Source organism: Channa argus, chromosome 22 (genome assembly GCF_033026475.1).
Source record: "Channa argus isolate prfri chromosome 22, Channa argus male v1.0, whole genome shotgun sequence".
Classification (NCBI taxonomy): Eukaryota; Metazoa; Chordata; class Actinopteri; order Anabantiformes; family Channidae; genus Channa; species Channa argus.
In genome coordinates this window covers 7,958,355-7,969,576 of record NC_090218.1, presented here as the reverse complement: position 1 = coordinate 7,969,576, position 11,222 = coordinate 7,958,355, and the positions used below count along the sequence as shown (strand labels likewise).

At 41.0% G+C, this 11,222-nt stretch overlaps 1 protein-coding gene across 1 annotated transcript; it reads right to left on the bottom strand.

The window, feature by feature from the left end:
* Positions 1 to 1,133: 1,133 nt before the first annotated feature.
* LOC137108174 (glutaredoxin domain-containing cysteine-rich protein 2) lies at positions 1,134 to 10,529 on the bottom strand. Its single transcript, XM_067492531.1, has 6 exons — positions 10,338 to 10,529; positions 10,082 to 10,229; positions 9,520 to 9,703; positions 8,855 to 8,964; positions 5,199 to 5,417; positions 1,134 to 3,154 (listed from the first exon to the last, which is right to left on the bottom strand). Exons 2-6 carry the CDS (start codon positions 10,136 to 10,138, stop codon positions 2,981 to 2,983), a joined length of 744 nt encoding a protein of 247 aa, XP_067348632.1. The 5' UTR covers positions 10,139 to 10,229; positions 10,338 to 10,529; the 3' UTR covers positions 1,134 to 2,980.
* Between the last annotated feature and the right edge of the window lie 693 nt (positions 10,530 to 11,222).

Genomic DNA, 11,222 nt, shown 5'->3' with positions numbered 1-11,222 from the left:
AGTTAACCTAACATACATTTCTCTGGACTGTGGGAGGAAACTGCAGTACCTGGAGGAAACCCACTCAAACCACTCCATCACCTACTGCCCCTAAAGCGACGGCCTCTCAGTAAAAATGCCCTGAATAAACAAAGTGTTTGAAATTTAAATGTTTTTACTACTAGAAAAGAAAAAGAAAAACACGTATTTGTATTTTGTCATTTAGTGGACTGTGCTGCTCATACACCTCGCCCTTGGCCATGTTGGCCATTTCTGAGGTTTCTTAACTTTGCCTGCCTGTACTTACAAAGTATGGGAGATAATATCTACAGTGCAAATGCTTTCTGTCGTTTATCTTATCTACTGTCCTGCCCCTGCCTTAAATATGTGATCAGATGTGCACACAATAAATCAAGTTCAATCTTGAAAAAAGCATGGCCTCTATGCTCAAGCAATTATTTATCTGTTTTTGCCTGAATGCCTCTGTCCCGAGGGCTGCACACCTACATTTTTTTTGATTTGTTCCATATCATGTTAGGTCCTTTGAGACAGAGGAGGCCACAGACAGTGGCCCCTAATTGTTCTCACTGTGGTTTCCTTGCGACAAACGGAATGAGAATAGGGCGCTGAAATGACAGTGTTAAAAAGCCCAGTTTTAACGTTAGTGTGGATCACAGTTTTTTTAAGCCGAATGCTCAGTGAGACAGAGGGGAAAAAAAAAAAAGAAAAAACACAATAGAAAAGAGGGAGGTTGGAAATTCAAGTTCCTTTTCTCATCCCACAAATAGGAGAGATTTGATTGCGGATGGGGCCTTTGGCCAGGCTGCTGATAAGCCACATAGTCGGCTTTTTAACTCTGTGAGGCTGTCCAGCATAATAAGATGAAATAATGGAACCGCCAGCACCAATATACAGGCTGAGATAGTGGGCTGTAATGGTCCAGGGTGCTTGTTGTAGCGTGACTTTTGGCCACAGATACCTTAGAAGATGTGGCCAGTGTTCTCCACTACTACAGTAACACTGAATTTGATTGATCATCTCTGCCTTGCAGCATAAGGATAGCAGAAAAAAAATGCCATTTCAGCAGCCACTGCAAAATACCCTTTGGCTCAGTACAGGTAGACATACTGTAGTAGAAGTAGATTTTTTTTATGTGTTTTTATTTTTTTTTACAGTAAAATGTGGCAACTGGCCATGTTCCACATAAATTCAGTACAACAATGCTTCTGTTTAAACCTTACAGGGAGAATTTATGATAGCCTCTATTTCAATGTCCGGAATTCTGATTTTGCACTGACGAAATGCATAATTGCATGAAGGTGATCACTCAGAGTTGACAACAGCAGGAGCGTGAGAAGAATTAAAACCTTTTGCTGCCGGAGCGATATTGTCCATTTTTGTTTTTTTCTTTTCTGTTAAATCATCCTGAAATGGCACGACACAAAATATGGATGACTGCAGTGGATTTGAGGTGTACTGAATAAGATGTAACGAGCAGGAATTAGGCAGCGTGTTGGATCTGTCTTTATGGCTATGTGTAGGTTTCAAGCTGGGAAACACACCAAAAAAAAATTCCTAACCCACCGTGAGGACACAACAAACCATTAGAGGAATGATTTTCACACATTATAACCAGAGACACTGTTGTTAGAAATCATGATGCTGGCTCTGACTGCTGGATACATTTTTGATTGTCTCACAATGCAGCAGTTAAAAAATATCAAACGTCCTGGAAATGATGATGACACTTCTGATTGACATAGAAGATGAGCTTTGCTACGTTTCTAGACCACATTTGCCACATTTCATCATAAAATATCATCACGGACATTTTGGGGTGCTGTTGATGTCTGTGAACAACTAGATAACAGAGCCGACAATGAGCCATGTGGTCGTCCTGTATTATTAACCCAGCGCAAAATTAAAAAAAAACAGTGCCATGCTTTAAATAGGCAGTTGTTGTGGACACAATAAAAGAACAGGCACTGAAAATTAATCAGCTGTTTTATTCCATTCATTTACCAAAACTATGTGAATAAAGCTTTCAAACAAATTGGAGTGGCAGTAACCTGAGAATGAAACTATCAAATAAAAAACATACGACTGTCATTTAACCTCGTGAGCTGGTCTAAACCATTGCTATCAGTCAGTTCTATGTTTCTTTCGTTTGTTCTTATATCAGTGCTCTTTCATCCAAAATCAATATTTTGAATTGCCAAAAATTATGTAGTACTCTGGCATATTCTTTTACAAACGTTTGCAGCATCTTTATTTACCGATGCAGCAGCTGCAGACAGGTGGGATTTGTATGAACAAGCTTAGCCTGTGTCACATCCTCCTTCGAGCAGTAGCGCATTTGCTCCTATTTGGGTGCAGTGCACTTTAATCATAACCATCTTTCTGCCTGTATTTTCTGTTGCTTCTCAAACTGTATTCTCCAATCTTGTTTCCTCTTTCCTTTGTTCTAAAATGAATGAACCAATAAATAAAAGCATCAATTACCCTCGTACAGCACATTGCATTGGGACGAAAAAGGTTCCATTCTTTCTAGTGAACAGGGAGAGATGAGAGGAAGAGAGACAGTCTTCCCAGTTTATAAAATAAAGGGCAAAATGGTTCCATATATATTTTTTATTTTATTTCAAAATGATAACTCTGTTGCTGAAGGTTTTATCACGAAGGAAGGCACAGATGCAAAATAATGAGACAACAAAAGGAGTGATTATGTGTTTGTGTTATCACAAGCCATGTTCACTGCACACAGTAATTGTATTTTATAATTTTGTGCTCACTGCACAATCACAATTCCCCTATCCAATGATGGCTTATGTTTTCTAGTAGTGCTTCGAAACATCCCACCAAGAACGTGTTAGATTAGAGTAATATTGCCGCTGAGACGATTCTGACGGACCAATAGCACACCGGACACATGCTCGCTCACAGCTACTACATATTCTCATTCACTCTCTCAATGCCAGACATGGGTGTCAGCCAAATGGTGCTATTTGCTGGAGCAGGACTGGCACTTCTCCAGACCATGGGGGTAGCAGGCTTGGCAACGCAGATCACTGATGGACTCATTGAAGCGGTTCGCCAGCATGGACAGCTTGCTACCGTGACAGAGAGAGCAGGGGGCGCAGCCTGAACCGCCACAATGCTGGCAGCTGTCTGCCTCCTGGAGAAAGAAGAAACACATTAGAGGAGAGAAGGGGAAGACAGAGGTGAAAGAAAGGAACAGTGTCGTTAGGCAAAGGGTTAAAACGGGGCGAAGATGGGGTGGAGAAGACAAGGGATGCAGGGCCGTTATGCAGGGACTTATCAAACAGCCGCATTGTATACTTCTGATTGGCTATTACAGGTTATTTTGAGGAAACTCATGAAACATCTGTTTTTTTTAAATATTTAACTACTGTTTTACATTTAAGCATATTACGTATAAATGAAATGCTTTCAGTAAGTAGCAGTGTTTGGAAATAATGTACAGCCAGCTGGTCATTACTGCTCAAGTCACAAATAATTAGCTGTTTGCAAATCATCAACGGGACGATGTGCAATGAGCTGACATTTAAATGTCTGCAAACTAGCGGTTGCTGTTTACTGGTAGAGAAGCAGTCGTCAGCGAAAACCTCAGAAAACTTGATTTTCCAGGATTTTAAAACTCTGTATAGTCTTAAATTGCCTCATACCAAATGCCACTGACACACTTCAGAAAACACACCACAGTCTCCTCCAACTGTATTGGAACTTCAAGGCCAAATTATTTGTTTCTGCTGAAGACATTAGGACACAAAATGAAAAGGTGTATGTGAGATGAAATTTCTGCATTTCAGCAGGACTCAGTGCTGGGAGGGATCCTTATGGGCCCTACTACTTCCATTGTGTCATATGGCATTAACGTGCATGACGTCTTCTTCAAATGTTGGGTTTTGATACCTCCAGCCCTGCTCGGTGGAGGTTGTTGCTCACTGAATATTATTTTTGTGTGGTTCTGTGATCGGCTGCTGCTCTATAATATGTTGCTCAGTACACCAGTGGTTTACTTCTTTTTCAGGACATTTCAAAATGTTTTGTTAGTTATGTCAACATTTGTTTAATGCCTCTGGCCTCTGCCTCTATTTTAAATCAATCTCATAGGACACCCCTTGGTACCTGGTAAAAAAAAGAAAATGTTTAAAATAAATGAACACTTATGTCACATCCATCTTTGGATCTTAAACCCAAAGGTTTTCTGTGTACAGCAAAAACAAATAAATTGGCCTTGGAGTTCCAATACCTACAGAAGTGACTGCTTCAAAATGTATGCGTCAGAATCAAATAATCTATATCATGCGGTTAATATGAAAATTGTGGCACACCTTTAAGCTGCCTGTGGGCTCGGTGATGCCCACTGTAATGCAATAACCAACTGATGTACTGATGATGAAATCTAGATCCAGAATCAGTAAACAGTTGGAAAATTTGTGCACATACAAAGTACTAACCCAAGACTTTGCTAGAAATACACAAATAAAGTGGGAAATACAGCGGTAACTAATAGTGTAATGGTCACCATTTTGTCGAGTTTTTGCAACAGGGGCAAAGATGATAAAGAATTAGAGAATAACAGAGAGTAGTGAAATACAATTCTAAAAAAGAAAGCTGAGAATGAACTTTTGTTCTAGTGGCCAGTAAAATGGGAAAATAACCAAAGAAGTGGGAAAGTGATGGAAGGAGTCATGAGAAAGGAACATTAATCAGCCAAGAAGGTTGGAGGGAGGGGATAACAGTGAGCTGGGTATCGTTGCAGGCTGGAAACCCGCAGGCGAAATTGTGCGAGGGCAGAGTGGAAGTGTGGACTCATCAGTATCTGTTCACAGCTGACAGATAAAACAAAGGAAATGGGATGCAGAAGGAGGGGGGGCCCTCAACGAAAAAAGAAAATAACCGGGGCACAAATACAGTGGCGGTTACAAGGAAACACAGATGAGATTGTCGGATGAGCACCAACTCCCCTCTGTGAACAGTTTGAAAATTACAACGACATGGCCGCACAGACGACCTTGCAGTTTTTCACTTGAAAGTAAAATGAAGAAAGAATGGCTGAAGACACATGCAGGGAGGGAGAAAGAAGATGGGAGGAGAGGAGAGGGATATGGTGAGACTGAGAATACCAAGTAATAGAAACAGGGTGATAAAAACCCTATCACACCACTGACAACAATTTGGCTAAGGACCATTACCTGGGTCTCTGTGTCGCTGATCTGTTTCTCCTCCTCGTCCTGAGTGCTAGGAGTTTTAGCCTTCCTCCTGCCCCCCCTCTCCCTGGCCCTTGGGTATCCCTCCAAGTCAACAAGGGACACCGTGTGGTGCCGCAGTGCCTCGGGTTTCCTCGGTGGTGCTCTGATGATGCGCAAATTACTCGTGTAGATGATTATCTTGCCAAAGTCCAACACTGAAGTCTAAAGGAAAAAGTCAGAAATTCAGATTAGGCATCATAATCATACTCTACCTTTGTTAGATAATCGCTACAACTCCGAGAGGAGCCTGTCCACATTTAGCTGTGCATGTTTCGTGTGGGCGAGGAGAGGCTTTGCAGTTGAATGCAGCCGAGTAAAACCCTGTACGTGAAACATTGCATGCTTCGTACTGTAGCTGAGTTCTGGTCAGCTTGAGCTTCCGTCGGTGGAGACATTGGAAGCAATGGCAAAGAAATGCAGAAAATAATGAGGAGGTTGTGAAAGTGTTTTTTTTTTCCCCTTTTAATTTGTGTTGCCTTCAACAAAATCCTTAATGTTACTGGACATGGTTTTACTAAAAGTGTTTGTCACAGTACCGATAAGAGCACACTCAAAGCCAGGATTTACAGCAAGTTTAAAACACTTTATTGAAATATAGCACAATATTTGCTGAAGCCAAATGGAGCCAGAATGTAAATGTTCATTGCATTTAAAATTGATGTAATTAGCTTTGTAATCTAATGTTTATTAGACCTTGAAAGTAGGTAAACTAGTTCTTGTTTTAAGTCTCAATCTTGATATATTGTAACATAGTTATTTACCTTTCGCACTGAAAATACAACCAAAAGACATTTTTGCTGAAAAAAGCTTTAAACAGTACGAGCGCTCGAACCGTGAGTCATATGCTGTATCTTTGTCGAATAGAAAAATGAAGCAGGAAAAAAAAAAGAACGCCTAAGGGAAAAGTTAATTAAATGTGTACTTCCAACACAGGGCGCGCGAACTAGTTCCTCCCCTTTTGCAACTTTATATCATATTTGCAGGGCCGCATTGATTGTCAGCTATGATGCCGTGATTACTGAAAGCTGAAATTTCAGACGTTCCATATAAACTTTTTGGTCTATGTTTCTGTTTTGTGATGTTTTGGGGGTGTTCATTCACTTCATGTCTAATAAGGACATGAAGTGAGAAGAGAAATGAAAATCACATAAACAGCAGTATGTTCGGTGACTGCTATTATAAAACAGGGAGAGAACTTACAGAAAGCATATAAGGAGGAAGTCATTAGACCTTCTACTGTACATTGTAAAAAACTGTTGTTTTTACTGAAAACAGCCAGGAGGGACCGGGAATCGAACCACTGACCGCGTAGTCCATGAACAACCTCCTTACATACTGAGCTATAGCCGCTACACATTGTATGCAGTTTGTTACAAGACAAACGCTACATAAACAGCGACAAGTCACACAACACACACATACTTCCTGTGTGTTATGTTGCGTAACGCTAATCATCAATAAAGCGCATAAGGTCAAAAACTGGGGTTGGATTCTAGTCTACTGTGGGACAACCTTTTAGCTGTGAGGTGGCAGCGCCAACCACTCCACCGCCGTGCCAGCCATTGTGCCCAACGTAACACTCAAATGTTTTGAAATGTATTCGTTACAATTACTTCCATGTTCAGGAAGTTTCTTAAATCTTAAAGGCTATTTAATGCTAAAGGCTATTTACAGGATTCTACTGTGATTAGAAAAAAGGCAAAAATTCACTACTTTACTAAATTATACTGTAAATTAAACATTGCAGTCTATTTACATTTCTTACGGTGCAGGTGTGATCCTCAAGGACCAGTGTGCCTTTCTTTCAATGGTGCTGTAAGAGGGTTAAACTAATTCCAGTTTGCCATCTTCCACTGATAAATGCGTCGAATAATGCGGCCTCGGTCGCCACGCAGGGCCAAGTGCGCCTTTGTTTAGAGGATAAAAGAATGATACTGACACTAAGCCAGCAGGTGATTTTGCTGACCTCCCTCTCGGTCTGCTGCACTAATGATGCCACAACCACAACAGCTCAGTAAAACCAGCGTTTCATCCTGTCACATGAACAATTTTGCTGCTGTTCTTGTTCTACTTAAACTGTTGTAAAATTCTGTCCTGAGCGGAAAGGAGACGATGCTTTCGTCTTGGCCATGTCTTCTTTTTTAAAATCTATGAATTAATTATTTATTTGCTTTGTGTTGGCTGGTAGTTGTGTATCTGTGTGTCTGTGTTTTAGTGTGTCTGTTTTCTTGTCCGCATATGTATCTGCGCTCTGTGTGGGAGACTTCGTATGTAGGAGAAAGCAAAGAACAGTGATCGACGTCAAATTCAAAGCCAATTTGTTTCCTCGGTTTTTCTCCTCTGCACTTTGACTCTGACCTCATAAGTTTTTGAAAAGAAATAAAATAAACTCTCTTTACTTAACGTCTTTACTTGCATTTGTTTAACGTGTACTTGCAGAACTTACTGCACCATTATCAGTTTATCTCAGTATCAAGTAAAAATATTAGCTTATTCACTTATAACATCCAGTATGCATTGCATTGAAGTTAAAAATTCCCAGCTGCATACAGGAGATTATAATGTGTCTTTTCATAATTTCATAATCTTCTGCATCCATGCTTACTGCACTTCAGCGTGGACCGGAAGTGTTGACGGCAGTAAACCTTTAGTCGTTTCTAGACGAGTAAACTGGTTTGTATGGGTTTGTGCAGGTGTAAGCACCGGGCCCAAACTGTGGAAGGTGCGGCGTCGCTCATCCACCACCAGCACTGTTTACTGTGAAGCTGGTTCATTTTGTCTCACAGTAGTCAGGTGAGTTGGAAACACTGTTTAGGGTTGCAATGCTGCCATTTAGCTAGGTGTCGAACATTCAGTAAACATAGCTAAGAAATAATCCCGTTTTATAGACGAGTCCTGCAAAAAAAAGGCAATGAATGTTAAAAAAAATGAAATTTTAATGTTTTTTTTAAACAATTTTAGAAAAGTGTTAATTCCACTCTGTGGTCAGATTTGAGGCTAGAGAATGTCCTGCTGTTCATAACGTTTGATGCTAAAGTGCACTTTACTTTGCTACAAAGGTCACTGAACTAAGATAACCGAGCATTAGTGATCTGCAGAATTCTGGTGGGGCCGCAATTTGATTGTGTCATCGAAGTCAGTGCTCGTATGATTACATGTCTATTACACTGTTGGACAGAAAAGGTCAAGTATTAACTGAAGCAGTGCAGAGAGGACCCTGCCCTGTGGTAGACCGGGCACGAGGGACATTTAGAGAAGACAAAGTGCAAACATCTGTCGCATGTGTCAAAATGAGGACTTTTGTGGACAGACAACCTGCTCAGTTAATAATTCTCCAAGCATCACTAAAACGCTAATGTTTTCATTTTACCACCAAAGACGTGTGGTTTTTGAAAAATGAAGTAACTGCTTGGACATTTAGATTTCAACTCGTAAATTTGTTTTAACTGCACTGGAGAATGAATTAAGACCACTAAGAGTTGTCTCAGTATCGACATTCAGGCTGACAAAACTGGCACAAGTGATGGGAAATCCAATCAAGTTCTCATTGTGTCTCTTATGAAATGTAAGAATCAAGTCCAGCATGGTGCATTGCTTACGGTGGCATCCCCCTCAGTTTTCTCCAGCTGGCCAGCAGTGGGCTTGTAGGTCCCCATTCCTCTGTACACATTTATTCTTTGGGCAATGAGCCCTGTTGGAGGATAGACACCTGGGTACAGAACAAAACACATTGACACAGTGAGACTTAAGATCTTTCATCCATCGCTGATGGATGATGATCGTGCTGATCGGATTTTCCAGCGCTGAGATTGCAGCATACAGTGACTCCAACATTGTGAGCTGTTGACAACAGTTAAGTTAGTGTCTCAGCCACGTGACGGTTCTGCTCATGTTTTAGGGTTAAGCAGTGGCTTCTAACTAGAGACAGTTAAAAAAAAAAATAAGTGGAAACATAAAAAAGACACAACCATACTAAAACTGAGGATCCAGGAAGTTAAACAGTTCAGGCCTCTCTGTCAAGCTCATCAAGGAGCTTGGACGTCATTTTTACAGTACAAATAAACATAATAATATTCTGATTTATCTTTCTGTACTAAGTCAGACTACTTCCCCCCACATATCACTTCTATGTTTGTACTACAGTACGATACAATGGCTCATTGTTTGAACATCATTTTTCATATACAATTTGGAGAGACATGTTTGAGTTCAGCATGCTCTAGTTCTCCATCAGGAAAATGTGATGATGAAATAATAACCTCACCTTTTTGTTCCCCATGAGCGTCCTCAAAGCCACAGAGCTGCTCCATCTCCAGGTGGCTGGGAGGGATCTTGCGGTGGACAAAGCTGTGAGGGTATTTCTCTTCTGGACTGTCCAGCTCCTGACCGTCCTCATACACGTGCTTCAGCACCCGCCCACTGTAGGACGATGCCAGCTTGAACCTCACCTGTGGTTTCGGGTCAAAAGAAACATGTCTCTACCTCAATGACCTTAATGTTTGACCTGGTGACAAGATGCACTGACATGTTGATCACTGTTTTGCTAATGTCAGTAGCTGATCAGCAAATAAAATCCATCAGACAAGAGCAGTGCACACAAATATTTGAAAGCTAACATCCAGTCTCAACATCAGATGCAGAATTATCCTTACACTCACCAGCTTCATCCGGTTATGTAAAGTGTCTCTGCCACAAATAGTGAAACAGATGCATGAAAGTAATATAAACCGATTGACCTCAGTGTGTGTTTTGCTGAACACAGTATATTTATAGAAGTGCTTCAAAAGCCATGACGTTGAAAGAAAGTGGTCCTGCAAAGTACTCACCTTCCTGGGCTTGGTGCCTTCATAGCATTGATTCAGTTTTCTCTGGAGTTCCTCCATGGCGGCTGACTCTGCAGGGGATGCGGCAAGAGTGTCGTCCGACCAAGTTTCTTCTACAAGGCAAATTCACATCAGCTGGACACCGTGGTGCCTAGCGTGATGAAAGGATGAATGAAAAAAATGGGTGAAAAAAATGGGCTGATATACACCTCAACTGAAGAGCTGTGTGTGTGTGTGTGTGTGTGTGTGTGTGTCCTACCTCCTGAGCTTGACTGTACCTGCTGTTTTAAGGGACCCACCTCTCTAGCTCCCCTTGCTAAATTATTCACATCGAGATCGTGTGTACAAAAGCGGGGTTGAGAAACCAGAAGCTCCATCATCAAATAATTATGATCACCAGAATAGAAGCTAGTTGGAGCCTGTGTGGAGCGTGTTTTGTGTGTTTGTGTAGGAGAGAGAAAGAGAGAGTGAGAGTGTGTGTGTGTGTGTGTGTGGGGGAGTTGTTAGATAGATGCAGGACTGCCTGTCACTGGACCGGAGCCGAGTGCATCAGTGGTGAAGAGTAAACACGATGTTTGATGTCTGTTGCTGTCATGCTGAAAACCTTTGGCCTTAACCAAATACCTATTTATATCTCTCATTATTAAGCTTCAAGCTGGATCGGACTGGAATTCTGCCCTGGCTTTACAGCGTTTACTTGTAATCAAATTACAATGCTAATAATACCAATATGTGCAGCATTCCCTCATACGAATAAGTGTGAGGTGAGACTAACGACGTATCTCAGCAGGTAATTTGTTAAAGTTTAAAGGAAAGTAAATTGCAAAAATTATTGACATACAAAGAAATTGTAGGACAAAAAACACCTCCCGTTCTAATCCATAGTGTAATTAGTTGAACTGCTGAGTCACAATTAGTGTTCTAACAAAATCACCATGTGCTAAGTGTCTTTTTGCATTGTGCAATGCGTTTAATTATTTAGTAAATTACATATCCTGATTTTCCATTCAACATGCAATTACCTACTACTTAGTGTGACTAATAGGAACATGTTGCCGTGCATCACACAGTGCAGAATAATGCTGCGTTCTTTCAATATTGTGCTTCGTTAAAGTACTGTTGGTCACTTTAAGGGTTTTCTCTG

Excerpts from the sequence above, each read along its gene's own strand:
- LOC137108174 (XM_067492531.1), bottom strand. The coding sequence starts at position 10,138 with ATGGAGGAACTCCAGAGAAAACTGAATCAATGCTATGAAGGCACCAAG. Across the intron at positions 9,704-10,081 it reads AAGGCACCAAGCCCAGGAAG|GTGAGGTTCAAGCTGGCATC; the intron begins GTGAGTACTTTG and ends CCGAAACCACAG. Across the intron at positions 3,155-5,198 it reads TCAGCGACACAGAGACCCAG|GAGGCAGACAGCTGCCAGCA; the intron begins GTAATGGTCCTT and ends TTCTTTCTCCAG.